A 21,080-nucleotide genomic window follows, 5' to 3' on the forward strand; every position below is an offset into this window, starting at 1 on the left:
AATGAAGGATTAAATACAGATTATAAAAATCGATAAATAAGGTAATGAACATTGATCATTTATTGTCTTGCAATTGTTACATGATGATATAATGTATTGTATAATAATTGTAAATCTCAACTGTAATCTCTTATATAAATAATTGTACGTAATCCAAACAATTATCACTAAATTTCCATCGTTTAAACCTGATGTTATAAGTAATGAAAACTGTGATATATAAGAAGTCATCTTAATAAAACAAAGTGCACCGATATAATTGTGTTGCATGTGTTTTGCAATCGATAAGATAGCTGCCCTGAAGTTATTCTACTGTATTTGTAAATATAATCGCTCAGTTAATGCAAATAGTATACAATTAGAAAACTACGAGATTCTTATAAGTAATCGGAGCAAAGTAACTTACGTTTCATTTAATCCAACAAGTCTCAGAATTAATTCTAGATTATACAATACAATAACCAGAAACTGGTGAGGCAGTTTTCAAGTTAAGTTGATAGATCTTACTTGTATATTGATATTTAACACTTTGGTTTCCATCTCCTCTCTATAATTCACGACGCATTTATAGACGAGCCAACACTTATAGCATGAAAGATATATAAGCAATGGAAAAAAAATTATATGTAATTAATAGAAGAAATATGAAGAAATTATATTTTGTATAAATTTTTTTAATGAACTGAGTAATATGAAAATCTTAATCAATTTCTTGATATTCATTCTATTTTTTTTTTACGACAGTACACGTAAATTAGAATTTTATTACTGAGAGACTTTTGGCACTTTGAAAAAGTCCAAATTCTAACAGAATCTTACAAATAAGAGTGTTTTGAGCAAAATGACATATGTACGCTTTAAATAGAATTAGCTTAGGCGCGTCAAAGTCAATTTCAATTTCTCAGCGGAGCATACGAAGACCATAACTATATTATGTCACAACATTATAAAGATCAGACAGTGCACTGATATTGTATTGCATATGCGTAATATTGCACGCGGTATAATATTGTATGTCATTATTATTCTATAAGTTTACTTTTTGTCACTAATGCACAAAAAGGTGAATCGCATCAATTTTTATCTTCTAAGATTTGGAAGACTGTAGCGTAATCGTATATGATCAAGCATACATATAAATGTCCAAATACAGACGAGTTGTATAAAAAATTGTAAAAAATTGATTAGAAAATATTATAAATCTCAAAAAGACGAATATCTTTTAATTTATTATAAAGTGTTCAAAAATAGCGTAAACCGCTGATCGTACTTAAAAAAAATTATAAGTAAAATTGCGTGTATAGTGTCGTCGATAATATGCTTTCGAGAGTGATGAGTGAATCTATATTTACAGACGATGCGATGAGTTTTTGATTTTATGCGCAGAACAAGAGAATCCTTAATTCTATGATATAAATAGGATGAGGATAATAAGTGTAAAAGTTTCTAAGAAAACTTTTAACAACGAGAAGAAAAATGAAAAGAAACATGTCGCGTAAAAATTCTAACGTTGTTAGGATTTTGATCGGTTTTAAACTTTCCGTATCTCTTCTACACTAATTTCACACATGTCGGATAGATAAATCCTGAGAGTGAAGGCAATCTTCATTATCTACCTCAAAGGTAGCTTCAATGAACATACATTGCAAGATCTGTGCATCGATTTAAAAATTTAACGAAGTTATCTAAAAATTAACTTACGCCGTTTTTAAGATAATCCCATATCACGTCGACTGTACGGATTTACCGTCTATCGTCGTCTATACTAACAAAAATCGGCAACTGATGCAAACGTATACCACTTGGATATCTCTAAAATAGTATTGCGAAACGACCAGAGAGAGCGAAAACGGCTCTTCGAGTCTTTAAGTAAAGTTGCCTATAGACGTTACTTTTTATAGTACAATACGATGCAACACTAGTAGAGATCTGTCGCATCTGTATCAAGTAAAGCTCTAAAATTGGCGAAACCGCGATGCTTCTTTTCCCATCATGAGTTGCAGACATTGTTCAAACAATCACATTTAAACAATCGCTTTAGCTGTGTTGTAATTATTGAAACAGTTAAAGCAACTGTTTGACATTATTACGACTTGAAACATCGACGACAGAGAAATAATACATATTACATTGCTGCGATTTCTTTAAGTCTTCGTTATTTTCGCTTCGTGAAGGCGTCGCGCATGCGACTAGCGCTATCAAAAATAGTGCCATTTTCAATCGCGAAGATGAAAATTATCATTCATTCTTTTTACAATCGATTATCTCACTTACTGTATCTGATAAATAGATTGTGTAAGGCCAATTTGATCGCTTGCAATTTATTATCTCGACATCGTCTTCAACGCAAGATGCAACACCTGAGACTCGTACAGGTCTTCGTGGTATCAGATCACCGTGTCCTGATAAGCGGGCGGTCCACTTAGGACGAACTGTCGCTGGCTTTGTCTGACAACGTCGGTGCGATTAGGCACCTGCGGTGTCGCCCTAACCCCATGATAATTGCTATAGCTGGACCTAGCGCTGGCCGGCCGATTGCTGTACAGCTCTTCCATGTCCTCGCCATTTAGACTCTGCGTGCTGGTCTGCTGGAACGTGGGGTTGCTCTGACCCTGCCACTGCATGGGGTTCAGCTCGCCAGGCGACGCCTGCCAGTTGTCGGTGAGGTTGCGAGTGGAGCTAGTGGTCGGATGCTGATGGTCCCAACCAACGGGCGGACTCTGTCCGGCCGGGAAGCTGGACGAGGCGTTCGAGTAGTTGTTGGAGGAGTCCTGGGTGGCCGGCGGCCACAGGGTTGGCGACGACACTGCCATGTTCACCGCCTCCGGCTGCCAGTTCCGGTCGGCGTTCCGCTCGCGGTCCCAGCCGACCGCGATCCGGTCGTAGTTGATCGTGCCCTGCGACAACGAGCTGACATTTTGATTCGTCAGGTTGCCGATGCAGGGTGTGATCGTGTTCGCGTACAGACTCTCCTGGTGGTCCATGATGCGGTTCACCGGGTTCTTGCGGCGCGACTGGCGTACTGAGCTGCGCCGCGTGTTGGAACGCCGCGTGCCATCCCGCGAGATCACGGAGCGTCGTTTCACCCGGCGCGGAGTCATCGGCTTTGGCGACACGCTGTCATCTTGCACCGGCGGTTCCGGCTGCGAGTACTCGATGCTGTACAACGGCCGTGGCTGCTTTTTCTTTCGTTTAGTTCGTACTGTCGAGGAAACAGAGAGAAAAAGGCAATCAGAACTCTGCGATGCGGTCAATTTGACTCCTTTTTTTGTTTGTCCACTCGCAATGATCGAGTAATTGATGATCAAACGATACATGTTAAGTGTAAGAAAAGCGAAATTTATTATTTCATTAATCCATAACTAAATCCTATTATTATATTCTTTTCTTATTGTTAATCCTCATTTGTTTTGTCTTGAAATATGTTAATCAATAGTTTTAGTACTATTGTCATAAATGTATTTGCATTCTAAAGTTGCAGTCTTTATATCCATATTTTTCAGTAAATAATTGTATTGATAATAATCAATTCTTTAATCAAAATAATTTTGCTGCAAAAATAATAATTGCATTTAAGTATCTCAACAATTTCTAAAAGATTTAGAACTTAAATATTTGGAACTAAAAATGTAATAACAATTAAGAAAAAAAAATGAAAAAAGGTTCCCCAGAAACCACACAGTAGGAAATTGTTAGAAAAAGGAAAAGAAAGAAGAGTGAAGGGTTAATAAATAAAAAGCAAGCAAATAGCAGCATTGCATATTTATTGTTCCCAATTAACTGCGCCAAAGTAAATAATGTGATACAGTGGTTAAATACAAAACTGATTATATGACGATCTTAAAAAAATATAAACGTTCTGTACAAACTTGAGAAATGCTCGATAGAGACTGTACTTAGAAATATTAAATCTGAAGTGACAAAGAAACTCTGCGTCAAGGTTTTTCTCTTTACTTCGACTTCTTATATTAAAAAAATTAATTGTCTAAACCAAATATAAAGGAATACTAATATTTCATATTTAATAAATAAATTTACTCAAATATAAGGAAATAGTAATATTCCATATCTAATAAATAAATATTTTTATCATTTAATTTTATTCTTTATAAGTACTACGCAAAAATAAGTATGTATATACAATGATGTAATTTTCATCTCCATCATCATGCTATATAAATAAAATATTCTGTATTTGAAATTAAAGATAACGATTTTGCGACATAACGCATATGCGTACAAAAGAAAGAGATATCTGGTTTATGTTAATATACATATAATGATAATTTTTTTTGTATATAGAAATTAAGCTGTTTTAAATATATATATATTATATCTATTTCTTTTTTAACAGTCTTTTCTTTATGATCTGGGCATATTCAGCTACATTCTATTTTTTATATAAAAAAACTAATATAATCTATTTAAAATATATTTTTCGTGATGTCACTTCAGATTTCTTATTAAATTATAATATAACGCAAAAAAGATCAGTCATTCATATGTGAAATGTCACAAAACGAATAAGATTTTTTTGAATAAACGTATTGCCAAAAAGAATATTTGAAACTTGAAACGTGAAAAAAAAGTGTACCATACATAACAGTGAAATTTAATCTATACATTTAGATATCTATGAAAACGAATATAAAGACTTTCATGTAATAAAAATACTTGATTCTGCTAAATCAAGAATACAAAAAAAGAAGGAAACCACAACTACTACATGCAGCACTACTAAACAAAGGGAAGTCGTGACATGCGCGCTTCCTTGTATAAGTTTCTTTAAATATTATTATATAATAAAAAGAAAACCTCTTTATAGCACCGGGTCAAACCCTTAATTGAGCTATAAAATAAACTAATTAAATGCAGTCTAATCGTTTCAGAGTACCAGCTTAAAACCCTTCCATGTACGTAGCATACGACAGAGAAATACATTAATCTCGATATATAGAGAGAATCTAGAAAAAAATAATACTACTGCAAAACACATTGTGGCTTCTGTCAGCTGTCAAGGTTTTGTAAATTTAAAAAACTGATAAAGCTATAGGTATAATTTCACTCTCAAGTAAGATGTTTCAATCAACATGCTGTGTTTTATCAACACTTTTCTCTATACATAGCGTGCTTTAAAGTTTCTCAATGCATACAATTTTCAAGATATCGCTAATCAAATCTCGTACATTTATAAAACGATAAATATTCCGCGTGATCTTAAACACACAATTTCTATACATATCACAGTAAATGTACCAAGAAACGTATTCATCAATTTATGCGTAGAGTACGAGCAGTAACGTGTAAGTGAACCATGTACAGAATGACTCACGCTTATCCGTTCCTCTTAACTCTTTCTGTACAAATAAATGTGTATAAATTAGTCTTTTCTGGCTTTCTCACACTCCCCGTTAATCTTATCGGCACTAAGGTAGCGGCTGGAGATAGCATTAGTCCAAAATTAATTCTATCTTGCGCCGTTACAGCACATTGATATCTTAACTTAATCATTTAATTTGTATGTATTAAGTAGTGAAGAGAGCGGAGGGTAATTCCAAATCATCCCACATATAAATATGCAACATTTATGAATTAGTAGGTAAGTCACACTGCATTGATTTGCTCGTACGAACGCTATTGAACACACAGTTCGACTTCAGTCGATTGTTTCGTTGCAAAGTACGAAGAACACGGTCAATAAATATTATGTAGTTATGTTATGTAACACAACTCGCAATTTAGATCGGCGAAAATTGCCAATGGGAAAGGCATCTACAGGGCTAGGCTACACTAAACTTGTTCTATCTATTTGGCAAGTATAGGAATTATAATGTTACACGTACCGCACGGGGGTGGACGCCATACGCGGTAGTATAGAAGTTTGCATTAAACTAACTTTCGTTTACTCTTCTCGCTATAAGAGAGCAGAAGACAAGAACTTGCGCGCGGGCGATTTTATCTGCCGATCGTGAACCGAAGAGAAAAGTGTCATCGACTTTTAGCACGCAAATACTTTAGATGGTCGCGTATAAAAGCGGAAGGTTTTCAGAAGTTATTCGCGTACAGGGACAATGGTCGGCTATCTCGTTTCGACTGAGACGACGACCTGTCGTGCTCGCTCGACGCTTGATCAACGGCCAATCTCGGATCGGAGTAAAACGATCTCAGTGGCTGGTCGCGTACGTGATCGATGAAGACGCGGGGTTTGACGGGATTCCTGGCGTGCGTCGCGACCTTGCGACACTTGATACGAGCGACCGGGCTGTACTTCGCCGAGTGCGGATAGTACAGCCTATTTTTCTGATATCTCAGCTTAGCGGCACTGTCTAACGAGTCGTACTCGTCGTACGCGGGCGACACGGGCCGCTGCAAATGGTCCACCGGGTTTAAATAGTCGACCGAGTAATCGACGTTCTGAAAATCGCGGCTGGATGAGCGACTACTGTTACTACGGACCGTGTCGTTCTTGAGACCGACGACGGCGTTGTTCTTGCCGCGCGCGATGCCGCCGCCCAGCAGCTTCTCGCCGTGTTTCGGAAAGCTCGATTCGCGATAGGTAGATTGGTGTGAGCTAGCTGTGCCAGTCGGATAATTATTTTGAGCGGAATTTTTGAGGGAGTAGGCAGGTGGTGGAAGAGCCGAGTAGCTAACGTACATAGGATGCAACGGCGTGTGGCCTGCCAACCCAAAGTCATCACCTCCAACAAAGTCAACTGAAATATCATCCAAGAATCCATCATATTAGATGAGGTCCACTGAGCCGGAGATAAGCAATGCGTTAACGAATCGACCGAAGAAGCGAATACGCGACGAGTAATGCCGAATTAAGATATCATTATGTGTTACAACCAAACTCTTTTCCCTATAACGTTTTACGAAGAAGAAAATGTCCTATCTCGAAATCTTTCGTTGTAACATTTGGTCCTATTACGTGGCATAGTCTACTTAATTTTGCTGTGCCTTCGCAATCGTATTTGTAATATTCTTGGCTAAAAAAATTAAAAATCGTACCATATATTGTATTAAGATAACACCATTCCGTTCATGCGAAGATAAAGAAACACTATTTGAGCAATATCGTATGATAAACAACAACAATAATAATAATAATATAGATATGAATTACAAACTTCAAGATGCAAAAAGTTTTACGTCGCTACATATCAAAATTTAATTTACACTCTACAGCTCTTCATAATTATACTATGAAAAATTATTACTCGTGCCAAAAGATAGTCGAATATACATATATGGCGTGCAATTGATGAACATGATTAAGCGAACTTACCAAAATGGAGGATCAAATCCACCAATGAAATCAACTGTAACCGATAACCCTCTTTTCAAGCAATAATAAATAATCGCGTGTACTTATACATAATTAGTGATTATCGAAGATTTATCTAATTTCTTATTACTAATTTAAACAATTTTAAAAATATATTCCTATCAACGATGATAAATTCCTGGATAATTTTGTGCAAATTTAAAATATACATTACTGTGCAATTAAGAATATGTATTCGGAATATAATATGACGAAGTACGTCTAATGATAAAAATCTAGCGTTTATATACATAAGATTAATACAACTTTCTTCAAAATATATTCAGTTTACATTAAAAAAAGAATAGATAATTAATTCATTTCATTTTTATCTTTTAATTTAACTACCTGGAATCTGATGTAGCAATCACAGAATATCTAAGTCATTAGTAATCATGTAAATTGTAAAAAATAAATAAGAGTATAATGATTTGTCACGTTTAACTTATTTAACTTGAATACGTATAGAATGATATTCGGCCTTCAAATTTCTTTTTTCTTATCGAATATGCTGCTCCAATAATAACCACAACCTCTTCCCAATTGCTTATCATAAAACCACAAGCCAGTAAAATATGAAAGATAATTCTTACTTCAAGCAAATATATACGTATCTTTTAAAATATAGAAACTAAAATGCATTCAATTTCATTAAAATTTTAAATAAAATTTTTAAATATGCTTGACTGCGTTCCCCTTGTAATTTAGGACAGATATTATAAAATCATTGTGATATCATTTAAATTTAATATATACGATTGCTAAATATACTCACAGCTATCATCTTCCTCAAGGAACACTTTACTGAGACAAATTCCGCCGACAATCGCCATAAACTGAAATATGTAAAATGGATGAACTTTGAAACTAATGCATATAAAAAGATAATAATATAATCAGCTACGAAGTTTTTAATGCATTATATGATAATTAACTTTTCACTTACACCTAAAACACATTGCGTCGCAGCGTGTAAAATTTCTATCACTTCGTAATCCAGTACGCAGTCTGTTACATTGGTAGGTCGTGCGGGTCGAAAAAGCTCCGGTTCCGTCACGTCATAAACGGCTTTGCAACCTGGTCCATTCACGTACCACCATGAAAAGCTACCAGTACCAAGGTTAAGTATATCGCTATTCTAAAAAATAATATTGCATAATTTAAACTCGTTATTGATCGTAGGTACACAATAATTCACAATGTATTGCATAAGTGTCTATTTACTTTGTCCAGTATCCCTACATTGAGGTAAAAGCATATGATAAATACGTTCCATCCTAGCCACAATGTATTCCATATACAATACTAAAACAAGAATAGCAATTCAATAAAAATAAATAATTAATTCAACAATTAATAAAAATATATAGAAAATACATGTATTCGCATATTTCGATAAACCTTTGCAATGAGAGAAAATAAATTATTCTCATCAGAATATTTATAAAAATCTTTTTTACGTATATTCAAAATAGTTACACTTACCGATATGATATATTTAGGTCTATATTGAAAGGCCCCGAAAAATCCTAGAATTACGAAAATGATATTGAAGAAGTTGACCAGTATCGGGGCCCACATAAACCCCAAAAAGTCGAAGACTTGACGTTCTATAGTGGTAATCTGAAAGCAAATATAAAATAGATTGCAACACAACGCATAAACATCCAAACGTAACATGGAGCGTAATATAAAGTAATAAGTGACGAACATCTCAATTTCTGTTGATTCCTTTTGTGAGCGTTCTTAATCTATGGCAATTGCTCTGTGTTCTAAATTCTCAGTTAATTAGTAATTCTGAGTCATAGCATTTGATGGTGCTACATAGCTACATCAAAAGATTGTCCAAAACTCATAATTTATTAAACTTTTTCTAAAGATTTATTTTAAATTATTTTAATCAATAAAATTCCATAAAAATTTATAATATATTAAAATATGAAATATAAGGTTTATCAATTAAAAATTTATATATATACAATATTTGTACATTAAATTTATTTATTAAACTTTCACACAAATTGATTTTCTACGTATGTTTTTAATTTATCAATTTATATATAAAGAATTTCAAACATTACGTTTAAATATTAAAATTAAATATAACATTCCAACAGAGAAATTCTTTTAACATTCCAAAGAAGAAATCTGAAAACTCATTATTCTTAAATTGCAATTACTTTCCTATACTTCTGACACAAAAAGCAAGTGATTCGTAACATGCTACATAAAAAATGCGTCTAAGTGCAATTGCTTCGATATTATCGGAGCAACGACTATCAAATGATGCAATAAAATCGTAATATAAGGCTCCATTTTAGGGAAATCCCTCGAGATAAATAACACGATTCGGATCAATATGATAAAATGATATCCATGAATCGACGATAAGAAAAATGTGGTAACGGCTCTTCTTCAGCTCTCCCAATGGACGCTGCGCAAGTGCGCGTCCGTTCACAGGACAGCATGACTAACGCATATCGTATCGTATCACAATCGCGGAATCCACGCAAGGAGAAAAAAGTAAAGATATGTGACTCGCGATCTATACAGATAAAGTAATGCACATATACGTAAATATGAACAATTCATAGCCAGACGTTGCGGTTGGAATCGAAAGTTGGCATACGCATCCGGATTAACGTGCACTCACTAGTTGCAGGCTGCATATTGTCAGTATAAAATGCCTTCTGCTGCAAATTCCCATGTCATTTGGCCGTGCTCCGCTTAACGAGCGATCTCGCACGGTACGATCGGAGCAAACAACGACGGTACTCGCTCGCACTGCATCACTACTGCGGTACGTTCCGATGCGCCATCGCCATCTTTTGCTTTTCCCGTGTTTGCTGCTCGACCGAAACACTTGTTCTACCCTTCTACGCTCCCCTACCGCGCGGTATAACTGTGTGCGAGCGTACGACTACCGCAAGTGCCGCAAGTGGCATGCACCGTGCGCTCGTAGCGTAGCCAGGCAACCGGAGCACGCTCGTTTTGTCACGGTTGGCGAACGACTGCCACCACCGCGGCACGTGTAAGAAATTTACCTCCCCTCCCTTAATATCGTGGCAAGTGGCAACTGTGCGAAATAACGTGTTGCTTTGTTGAGGCCGAGCTATGAGTCTCTATTCGATTCTATTCGATTAGAAGGAGTAGTTGCAGAGATATACAACGCTCTTGAAAAAAAAAAAGAAGATATAAATTTAGATACAGAGAATTGTAATTCTAAGCTGTCAATAATTTAAAATATTTGTATTAAAAAGAAATAAAAGCTAAAAGTTACAAATTTATAAGTGTAGGTCGAAATATATCGAGACTATTGCGATAATCTTGTGTCAGGTCTACCAAACTATAAATACGAATTTCCCCGCCATCGAGAATGGAATGTGTCTTTAAAATGAAATGGTATGAAATGGTATGAATTCAATCTATTTTGCTGAAATGCGTGTTCATTTTAAATAATTTGAATATTTGAATACTAATTCGGATACTCGATCAATATTCGAAAATGGATATTAATATGTATAATGGATTAAAATGGATTAATGGGTAAAATTTTGTATGTGATTGTAGTGATTGATTCAAATATCTAATTGTAAATATTATTAACTATACTTTATAGACTGTTTTTGTACTTAATAGAAATTTATTAATTATAATTAAATTTATTTAGCAATTTTTTTAGGAAAAAAACAAAAAATAGTACTATTTGATTGACAATAATCAAATTGATTAATTTTTTATATATCAATTACTCTTAATTATATTCAAACTTAAATTAATTATAAGATTTATTTAAAATTAAACTGTTAATCTACTTATTTTTAATATATTTTTGCGCTTTATTTTCTTCTTTTTTTTCTTTTTCTCTTCAATACTTGATAAATTATAACTCTTATTTTATTTTGAGTGTAGAAAGTTGAAGAAGAAACGTAATTAAATGATTCGATAATCGATAATCACAAATTGTTACATTCAAGCTACGAAATATTAAAACACATATACATATCATATCTAATTTATAATTTACTTCACAAAAGTATTCGCATAATTATTATTTATTTCAACATAATGTAGAAATTGCTATAGACAACGCACGAATAATTGATAATCGTTATTTGCGAGACCTCTTGATTTTTGAAACCAAATTAAGCTTCTAACGTCAAGACTGTTGAAGCTGCCAAAAACGTAACCCTGTAATATGCTTTGGATTCCTCGAAGGTACGGCTCTACTAAGGTGTAACGAGGGCACGTTTCGCGTGCGCAAGATATACGGAGATGGCAATTGCATGTTTAGAGCGATCAGCTACATTTTGTGGCGAAACGAGGAAGAGCACCAATCGCTTCGAGCTACGGTCAGTCATTGTAATTAATTGTCCTTGTAAATATTGTAACCATATAAAATTCACTACATGAATATCACAAATGTCAAAGATCGATTGTAACGAAATTAAAAATAGAATCGCTTCCTGACGGGAGACATGAAGCTTATAATTATAGTTAAATCGAATAGATGCCATATATATATCGCTACCCTTTAAATATTATTTTTACTGTTGTCGACTTGACAGGATCTCAGCCGGTAATTGATATATGTTGACGTGTATAATAGCCATAAATCATTTGACAGGTTGTGCAGCACATTAAGGAGAATTGGCGCGAGTACGGTCCGTTCGTGATAGCCGAGTGGAACATTTCGGATCGCCAAGAGTACTACGATTACATGAGCCTAGTGGGCACATTTGCCAGCGAGCTGGAGTGCACGGTAGCCACAAAACTCCATCGCATGAATCTTTCTATCTATCGCGAACTCCCCGGCAGATACGAACTCAAGTTGGTTTTTCACAACCGCGTGAATATCAGCTACGAAACCGCGAGGCTCCTATTCACCGGATGCTCCGAAAATGGTCATTACGATGTCTTATTACCCGATTCAATGTCAAGTCTCTTTATGGGCCAATAAGCTATACGTTGTGGCAATTAATGAAAATGATTAAAAGTTAAAATAATTCTCGAGATCAAATAAACGATAAAATTATTATATATATATGAAAATTTATGTCACTAATTTTTTTTAACAACTTTGACTATTTTGCGTTTTATAAGAAATATTATGTTGCATAATTGGTGGGAAATATATGAAGCATATACGTATATTAAATTTATTAAAATTATTGAGACTTAATTAATTTGAAATTTGCTTTATTCACGATATATTAAGATTTTATTAAGTAATGTAGATGTATAAAAAAGTAAATATATAAAGAAGGTTATATTATAATAATTATCTAAAATAATTAAAAAATTAAATATATTTTTTAATAATCTCTGTAGAAAAAAGAAATAATACTTCATGTAATTTTCTTACATTACATTTACTAAGAATAAAAGAAAGAAAGACAAATATTTTTAAATTTTTATTAACAGAAAATCTATTTTCTTAAAAGCTACAAGGATCTTCTTTATATAGTATAATGTACTATAATATTGTAATATATGATATACAATTTACAATTCTAATTTGACTCTGCGTGAATATTTAATTGGAATAATTCTCCTTCGCATACTCGTGAGAAGATACTGCTGGCTGCACAAATTTCAAACACTTTTAAAGGTTTTTGCTGTCCATCTCGAGGGAATTCGCTAACAGAAAACGCGAATTCCCACACTCATGTCGGTGCCGACACTGGAATGCTTCACGCTTCATGAGCAAGAACAGGATTTAAAAGGAATAATCGCATCCCTGCGTGTGAAGCCATTGTGAGACCGTTGTTATTGCGCTATAGATACAACAACTGAAATACAAGATCATATAAAGTCAATTAAAAATAATATACATTGAATTGAAATATCAAAGATTGCATTTAACTGTCACAAAATCATAACCTATTACGATTCAATAGTAATTAAAAAATATTAATATGCTAACAAATAAATGTAATAAAAATGTATATAAAAAGATGTGCAATAACGCAAATTCATACAGTTATGTTTAAAATAATATTTTATTATTTTTTTAGTGCACATATATATATATATATGTTTAACGCTCTTAAAATTTCTTCAAATTTAATTTTAACTTAAAATATTTAATCTATATAATGTTTAACATAATATCTCATAAATCGATTTTAGCACTAATTAATCTTTAATTAAATCTACCTTCTTACCTTATTTGATACATCATTTTCGAGCACCAATTAATACTAATGCTGCACTGGTCCCTTCTGACCGCCTGCACAACCTCTTTGGCTATTTCTTGTTCTTCTCGTTTTGTCGAGCTATAATATAGATTAGTGAATTCAAAATTAGTTGACTTAAAAGTAGATTTTCTTTTTAGTCTTTTTGAAGAAGCTCACTTGCTTGTTGTCGTCGGTGAAATCGCGAGGAAGGTAAGATGACTATTACGATTGCTCAATTCTTGACTCAAACTTTCCATCAGACCTACATGTAAATAAATCACGCACTATTAACCAACACGACATTTATTGTTTACCGCGATGTGACGAGTGGCTTTTATGATCGACTATACTCACCGGCGATCGCCGCCCTCGAGCTCAGGTATACATCCTGGGTGGATGCAATTGGCGTAATTCCGACAATGTGCGCTCTGTCGCGTTGTAGCATAAATGGCAAAAATGCCAACACCATCTAGAATGAGAAAAAAAGAAGAAAAACCTGTTTACGATAAGCGCATATTATTATATTACATAATATATAATTTATCAAAATTATTACAAAGTTTTACATTATCTTATTAATTACTATTATTAATTACTTTCTTTTAATTATTAAACTTTTTTATTCCCGATATTATCTTTATTTGTAATTCCCATTTTAGTTTGCATGAATAACTAATTACAATACATCAATATATGCAAATTTCATTCGTATACACGGAGAGAATTTTTTTTTAAATTTACCCTGCAAATCATGTTAATTGTGGGACAATATAGTCTTTAGGCAAATTTTACTGTGCACTACAATAAGTATTTTACAGTAAAATTTATTGTAATGTACAGTAAAATTTGCCTAAATACTATATTGTCCCATAATTAATATGGTAAATTTGCATGATAAATTTAAAAAAAATTCTCTCCGTGTAGAATATATTAAAAATAAGATATTGTAAAATCGGTTTTTTATTACACATACATATTTGTACAAATTTCCAGAATAAATTTCCATTTATCAAAAAGATCAATTAATATCTAAAAGTCATCATATGATGAAAATAAATCCGCGACCTCTATTCTCGCGGTATCATCAGTGTCAACGTTTTGCATTTTATTAAAAAATTTAAAAAAAATGTAAATCCGTTATTAGATCATTAAAATCATATATTCCTAATATAAATAACATTTTCAAGCAAATTTTCTCTACAAATACATTGTAGTGTTAAAACCGGTCGTTAACGACTGGCCAATTTAATATGACATGTGACATGATTGCTTCAAGGACACAACTGTTGGACACGACGCTCACCCAATAATGGCTCATGAGAGTAGTATTGGCTGTATCGAAAATATCTTGATAAGGTTGCCCGGCGCAGGTCACTAGGACATCGATGCCACCGACCTCATCCTCGACCTTCTTGGCGATCTCACGTATGGCATTACGGTCCAGCAGGTTACATTCGTACGCTGCCATTGTGGGCCCTGCAGTCTCCTGCTCGTGTTCTCTATGGTCAGGCCCGATTCCCTTCACTTTATTGCAACGCAATTTTAGCCTGGTAGTTAACTCCTCCACGGATCTAAAGTCGTTATCTACGCAGATCACAGAACATCCACCCCTCGCGAATTCCTCGGCGAGAAATTCACCGAGGGTCGACGAGACACCGGCAATCTGTTACAGGAAATATTTGTCTACTAAGAAAGAATTACTCTACATTTTCAAGATTATTTTAAATCAAATTAATTCGCGGTAAAGAGGAATGCAAAATCTTAAGATAACTATTTATTACATTTAACTGTACAACATGCAGAATTTATTTCTTCCTTTCAATCCTCTTTCAAATTATGTGCATTGTATTTTATAAAATATACCTTTTAAAGTAAATATTTAAATGAGTAAATTCAATTATAAAAGCGTAATAGTTGTACAAGTTAAAATTTATAAATAGAAGGTATACATACTAAAACTACATCGCCGCTCAAATCCCTTGGTGGTTTTGGCAGAAGAGACTTTATAACATCGAGGATGACTAAGAAACCAGAGATGACAGTGCCAATTAAAAATTCGAAACTGAGATAAAATAAAAAATTAATCGAAAAGCCTGTTCTTGAATTTGCATTCACTGATTCGTCTTTAACTCGTAGCATCATCCACTGCAAAATACAAATTAATTATTTTATTATGATATCCTAATTTGAAGTCTTTGAAATTTAAACTATAAGTTAATTTATTCATTTATTTGTTACGTTTTTTATTTATAAATTTATTAATTACATTTTCAATAGACCTCGATCTGTTATTATTATTATTACTTTTGATAAACAACAGAATTAAAAATCATTAAAATACAATGTTGATAATATTTATTAAAATACTTTATAAAATACTACAACAATAATATCCTTTAAATTATTGTTGTGATATTGTCTCAATATAATTACTAAATTTATCATAATCGATACAATACTTAATTTTTCTTCTTTACTGTACCTACATATATTCATAAAAGATTTTTTGTAAACAAGTCATTACCGAACTTTTACTCGTTACTAGGAAGCATGACAAATTATACTTGCACTATACCTACTGTCGAAATTAATGCCTTTTCACGCGAGAAAGTATCAACGCGGTTGTGGGCAACTGATTATGTAACGTGTAAACTTCTATGTGCCACACGATATGTAATAAAGTACGTAGCACTTTATAGATAAGCAAGCACCCTAAAAGATTTACGATCATCGCATCGAGGCGTGAAAGCAAATTAAACGGAAATGCATCGGTTATGTCACAGACTGTTGCAAAGATTCTCTACGAGTCGACATATATAAATTGATCATATATTAATCTGTCCTACATATATCAATTTTTAAGTATTATATAATTGAAAAATTTTAATTGCATGTATAATTGTTTCAATAGCAAAACTCGTTCAATCTTTGAGCAGAGCATTTCCTGTTAATATTAATGTGTTCTACTTTTTACGTTACATAGTTTATACAATATTAATTAGTACATTCTACTAAAGCTTGAAATTTATTAGTACTTGGTAATAAAGTTTATTATTCGTGATATGATTCATAATTGTTGCGCATTTCATTTAAAAAAAAGTGTAGTTCACCGAGTGAACGCGGAAATTAATTTGCATTACTTAACACTGCTGAGATATACATGTGTTCGCTTCTATTTCTGCATTAGATCAGTATAATGAAAACATGCAGAATTAGCAAATGCAATAAAACCATTAAAGGATTCTCGTTGGTGTTATATAATGGATTAATGTCTTAGTATTAACAGTTTTATTGCACAAAGAAGAAAATAAAGTTATAAATTACACGAGTCAAACCAAATAGTACGTAATCTCCAGTTTAAGAAACGTTATATCAGTAAATATTCAGAATTTATTGCTTACTTTTAGTCGTAATTACATAAAAACATTAATTTTGAAAAAACATTTATTGTTTTTGCTACATACTATAATCTTAATTATAATATAAATAAAATAGATTTGCGTAATTATTTATAAATAACTTTATTGATTCTATCTTAAAGAAATAGAATAGTAGTTCAAAACGTTATCATTATATGAAATAGAAAAACTTTAAGAAAAATTATCATATAAAAATTTTGAAAAATTATTTGAAGAATTCTAAGAACTTTTTTTTACCAAGGATAGTATACGAAACTTTCTGACTTGAGCGTACTGTAAGAATGTACTTGTAATATGTATACTAAATTCAAGAAGATTTAAAGTTCTGCCAGTTAACAAATCATAAAGTTGTCATTTCATTCTTTTTCTGTTTGGATAACATAAAACTTTGGTTTTATGTCGTATTTCAACATAATCTTGGCATCAGAAAATCAAATAATATCGCTGTCGAAATGTTTAGCTTCTTCTTTAGCACAACTTTTATATAACTGTTAATATAAATATTAAATAACGTGTAACAATTTTGTAATGCAGCATAAAAAGCCGTGTACTCGTGTAAGAATACGTAGTTTAATGCAATGTAGTTTCAGTATAAAAAGTGTACCATCGCGCAATTGGAGACTAATTTGCAGCACACTTTGATAAAACAACACTTCGATGCTACGGAAGTCATCGATTGTTCAAAATCAACATAAGAATATAAAGGTAAAGGTGGTAATCAAATTGAGGTTTAACGCCCGTAAACGTCAGTGTGCTTGTCCGTTTGTATTCCGTTAAAGCATCCGTTTTCACGTCATTATGCGGTTTCACTTGTTCAGCCCGCAAACAAAGAAGAATATTAGACACACTGTAACATAAGCGAATGGCTTTTTCGTGTAAAAACGCGAAACTATGAGGAAACGTTTGCGGGACACAATAACAGTTCACGTAAATGCAACGCCATAAATTTGGCGCGGTGCTTATAGAGCGCGAGCACTATTTTTCTTATTACATAACTAACATATTCTCTTTCGGGTGCACCGCTTTCCATCAAGTAAGAGTAAGTAAAATCAGGCAGGGCACTTGCCGCAATCAGATATCTATTACCTGTTATATAATAATCGCTACATGTGCGAGAGAAATTATAAGCTACCATTCGAAAGGTGAGTCTGAGACCAGCTCTAAAACTCTAACACTCCGTGGGAAGTGATAAATGTTTACGCAAAGCAGGATAAATAAAATAGGATTAGTTTTTTGTTTGTCGTTATTAATAACGCCATAATTAATATTATATCAATAGAATAATAGCAATTTTTGAATTGAATTACAATGATTAATGTGAAATAACGATAATCGTAGCTGCAAAATACTCACAAAAAGCGATAGCGTAAGTATAGGTGAGATTATTTAACTCTCCTTAAAGGCTAATTACGATAATATCGTTTCACTAATTGAGGCTGAGTCACAGAGGAAATTTGAATTTTTTCGCATTCTGCGTAAAGATTGACAAGCGATCATATCTCATAATACATTCAAGTAATTGTGCAGAGCCACATTCAGCTACATCATCAAAGTTTCTCTGTGTGCATATATAAACTCGATGTACAATCTAATTAACCATCTTGATAATAATCTTTCTCCAAAATATATGAAGAAAATCTACACTTGACTTTGATCGACAACTTTTACAGTTTCCAATAATTATTAGTCATGAACTTTTTCCAGTTTTTAATCGAATTTCTTAAACAAGCTACTTCATTTTCCTTATATAACATATCTTGGCACAGATAAATCTCACTGAGGATTTCCTTGTAACCTTTAAAACAATAGCTCACAATAAAGACTGATTATCTATCATGTAACTTTCTTCGTACCTATTATTTTAATTGTATTTTCAGTAAATCAAAAAATGTTATATATTATATATCGCTAAATATTGCATTATGTTTAAGAGAAATTTGTAACAAAAAGCTAATGGTAAAGATAATCTGTCATAAATTCCTTTCAATAACACAAAGAAACGCAGTGGAAAATCCCTTTCAATAATACAAAAAAAAACAAATAAACACTGAATCGATCGATTGCATAGGTATAACATGAATCGACAACTTACATCATTATACTCGTTCTCACGTGTCGATTCGTCGATTCGCAAAGATATATTTTTATGCTCGACGCTGTTCTACAATTAGGATAAATATCTGTGGTAAATCGATTAAAGTAGAGAGATTTACGATACAGAAACACATTCCAAATAATAGCGTGTATTTTTTAAAACCAGTTTGTTTACGTCATCACGTTCTTGACACATTACACCGAACACACATTTTATATTTTACAAAAAAAGTACTTGCAATTTTATTGCCAAGAAATTTTATTCGTTTGAAATACACATAGATCTATAAAGGTAGACCAAGATTAACTTGTGTGAAAGTTTAGCATGTTGCTGCTGTTTGTATTTACGATATAAAAATGAATATTATTAACTAATATTTTGTTAGATTAGATAAAATATTTTTCATTATTTCAAATGAATTTACTAATAATCTACTATTAAATGAAAATTAAATAATCCGTTAAAATATTATTTTTAATTTAAACAATATTTTATTAATTTTGTAATCACAAAACAAAGACACAAAACTTGATATTTCTTATTTGACGAAATTTTTAACAGTACTTGCCAATTTAGAAGGTATTAAATTTTATTACACATGTAAATTGTTTCTTAACATACCTATTTTAACAGATTATCCAAATTTGCACTGTATAGGTCCGCATGTAACACGATGCACGGTCTTACGGTCGCACGAAAGGAATGCGCTTAGAGCGAGGAACGTTATCGTGAGCGACGCGTAGATCACTGGATCATGCGGGATCCCCAAGTCACTCGGCAGTTTTGTGAACAGTGGGGAACGTGAAAAAACAACAATTCCTCGAATATAACGACGACGTCAATGGTCAGAACGCTCGAATCGCTTGAACTTGACTGAACACTGAAACGATACAACGTACCAAGAATAGTCGAGGTATAAGACTCAACCAAGGTCGTTGTCTCCTTCTCTATCGTTTACTTGTTCCTTTTTTTCTTCGTATGCGTATGTGTCATTTTCTTCGTGTGAATACTGATAGCGACGCATTATTAATCGCGACCAGGTGTAACAGGATTTTCCAGCCTGATTTCAACATTAATAATGCATCTAGATCTTCTTAATTATAACATTCTTAGTTTAATGGAAAAAGAGAAGTTTTTGATTATTGATTTTTAAATTATGGTTATTTATAAATTATGTAAATTATTTTATAAATATACTTAGAATATAAATTAGTCATCGATTTTATAACATTTTATTACTCATATTTAACATTGTAAAATTTTTGTTTTCGTTATGTAAAAAATCAACTTTTTAAACAATAAAAAGTTTTCGAAAAAATTATTTACATGGAAACTACTGTAAGCTCATAAATATGTACGAGAAAAATTTGAATTTGTTTGAAGAGAGAAATCCACACAATGTCACGTTTTCTGAAGCAACGTTATTCCGTGACGTTTCATTCTGATCACGTATCTATACTTTTTTACTCGCATTTATACTTCATTTTCTAAACGGTTCAATTTAAATAAATATAGTCACATTTAAGATTAAAAAATTGCAGAAATTGCAGTTTATGATTATTATAATGCAACTGCAGAAATGCAGAAGAGATTTCTATAGAACTCTGTGTTCTATAGAATTCTATACTCGGTAATTAGAGACTTCCTTTTTTTAACAGAATGAAAAGTGATTTTTCACAATCGTAAATGCTTTCTTACCTCTTATATTATAATGCAAATTCATGCAATTACCAGTTGTGCTTCCATTTAGTCATGAATTAATTAGATTATGCAAAGGTCTCTGTAAGGAATTACACAATTTGTAATGTCAGTTACATATAGGGACATAAAAAAAATGAGATAAATTCATATCATTCTTGCATAATTAATAATGTTTTCTAACTAAAATTGTATTTATTTTTTTCCAATATTCATAATTAATAAAACAAAATTATATAATAATATATCAAAGTAACAGCATGAATTTGTATTATAATATAAGAGGTAACAAAGTGTTTACGTAACGTCAGACAGTTTTCAATAAAATAATTCAGAAAACAACGTCGAAATGCTAGAAATGT

The 21,080-nt window shown here is 32.6% G+C and overlaps 3 protein-coding genes across 8 annotated transcripts; 1 reads left to right on the forward strand and 2 right to left on the reverse strand.

Annotated features, from left to right (window-relative positions):
- Positions 1-37: 37 nt before the first annotated feature.
- LOC105450037 (sodium/potassium-transporting ATPase subunit beta-1-interacting protein) lies at positions 38-10,380 on the reverse strand. Of its 4 annotated transcripts, none has more exons than XM_011689621.1 (6): positions 9,981-10,380; positions 8,813-8,950; positions 8,552-8,632; positions 8,274-8,465; positions 8,103-8,163; positions 38-3,202 (listed from the first exon to the last, which is right to left on the reverse strand). In XM_011689621.1, exons 1-6 carry the CDS (start codon positions 10,032-10,034, stop codon positions 2,388-2,390), a joined length of 1,341 nt encoding a protein of 446 aa, XP_011687923.1. In that variant the 5' UTR covers positions 10,035-10,380; the 3' UTR covers positions 38-2,387. The 4 variants fall into 4 exon arrangements, with proteins under 4 accessions (XP_011687923.1, XP_011687925.1, XP_011687926.1 ...); XM_011689623.1 differs by lacking the exon at positions 9,981-10,380 and adding an exon at positions 9,039-9,253; XM_011689624.1 differs by lacking the exon at positions 38-3,202 and adding an exon at positions 3,748-6,713.
- A 910-nt stretch (positions 10,381-11,290) lies between these two features.
- Positions 11,291-12,509, forward strand: LOC105450038. Its single transcript, XM_011689626.1, has 2 exons — positions 11,291-11,679; positions 11,955-12,509. The coding sequence occupies exons 1-2, from the start codon at positions 11,614-11,616 to the stop codon at positions 12,285-12,287; spliced, it is 399 nt and encodes a 132-aa protein (XP_011687928.1). The 5' UTR covers positions 11,291-11,613; the 3' UTR covers positions 12,288-12,509.
- Positions 12,510-12,728: 219 nt separating this feature from the next.
- Positions 12,729-19,922, reverse strand: LOC105450039 (estradiol 17-beta-dehydrogenase 11-like). 3 transcript variants are annotated; one of them, XM_011689628.1, is made up of 8 exons: positions 19,642-19,922; positions 19,018-19,086; positions 15,460-15,651; positions 14,810-15,169; positions 13,861-13,975; positions 13,684-13,768; positions 13,495-13,605; positions 12,729-13,119 (listed from the first exon to the last, which is right to left on the reverse strand). In XM_011689628.1, exons 3-8 carry the CDS (start codon positions 15,646-15,648, stop codon positions 13,047-13,049), a joined length of 933 nt encoding a protein of 310 aa, XP_011687930.1. In that variant the 5' UTR covers positions 15,649-15,651; positions 19,018-19,086; positions 19,642-19,922; the 3' UTR covers positions 12,729-13,046. The 3 variants fall into 3 exon arrangements, with proteins under 3 accessions (XP_011687930.1, XP_011687929.1, XP_011687931.1); XM_011689627.1 differs by lacking the exon at positions 19,018-19,086; XM_011689629.1 differs by lacking the exons at positions 12,729-13,119; positions 19,018-19,086 and having other exon boundaries at positions 13,501-13,605; positions 13,688-13,768.
- Between the last annotated feature and the right edge of the window lie 1,158 nt (positions 19,923-21,080).

This window comes from Wasmannia auropunctata, unplaced genomic scaffold (genome assembly GCF_000956235.1).
Source record: "Wasmannia auropunctata unplaced genomic scaffold, wasmannia.A_1.0 LD336069.1, whole genome shotgun sequence".
In the NCBI taxonomy this organism is placed as follows: domain Eukaryota; kingdom Metazoa; phylum Arthropoda; class Insecta; order Hymenoptera; family Formicidae; genus Wasmannia; species Wasmannia auropunctata.

Coding starts and splice junctions, on each gene's coding strand:
- LOC105450037 (XM_011689621.1), bottom strand. CDS start 10,034: ATGGGAATTTGCAGCAGAAGGCATTTTATACTGACAATATGCAGCCTG. Junction 8,951..9,980: donor CAATATGCAGCCTGCAACTA/GTGAGTGCACGT, acceptor ATTTGCTTTCAG/ATTACCACTATAGAACGTCA. Junction 8,164..8,273: donor CGACGCAATGTGTTTTAGGT/GTAAGTGAAAAG, acceptor TACATATTTCAG/TTTATGGCGATTGTCGGCGG.
- LOC105450038 (XM_011689626.1), top strand. CDS start 11,614: ATGTTTAGAGCGATCAGCTACATTTTGTGGCGAAACGAGGAAGAGCAC. Junction 11,680..11,954: donor ACCAATCGCTTCGAGCTACG/GTCAGTCATTGT, acceptor ATCATTTGACAG/GTTGTGCAGCACATTAAGGA.
- LOC105450039 (XM_011689627.1), bottom strand. CDS start 15,648: ATGATGCTACGAGTTAAAGACGAATCAGTGAATGCAAATTCAAGAACA. Junction 15,170..15,459: donor TGAGCGGCGATGTAGTTTTA/GTATGTATACCT, acceptor TTCCTGTAACAG/ATTGCCGGTGTCTCGTCGAC. Junction 13,606..13,683: donor TCACCGACGACAACAAGCAA/GTGAGCTTCTTC, acceptor TCTATATTATAG/CTCGACAAAACGAGAAGAAC.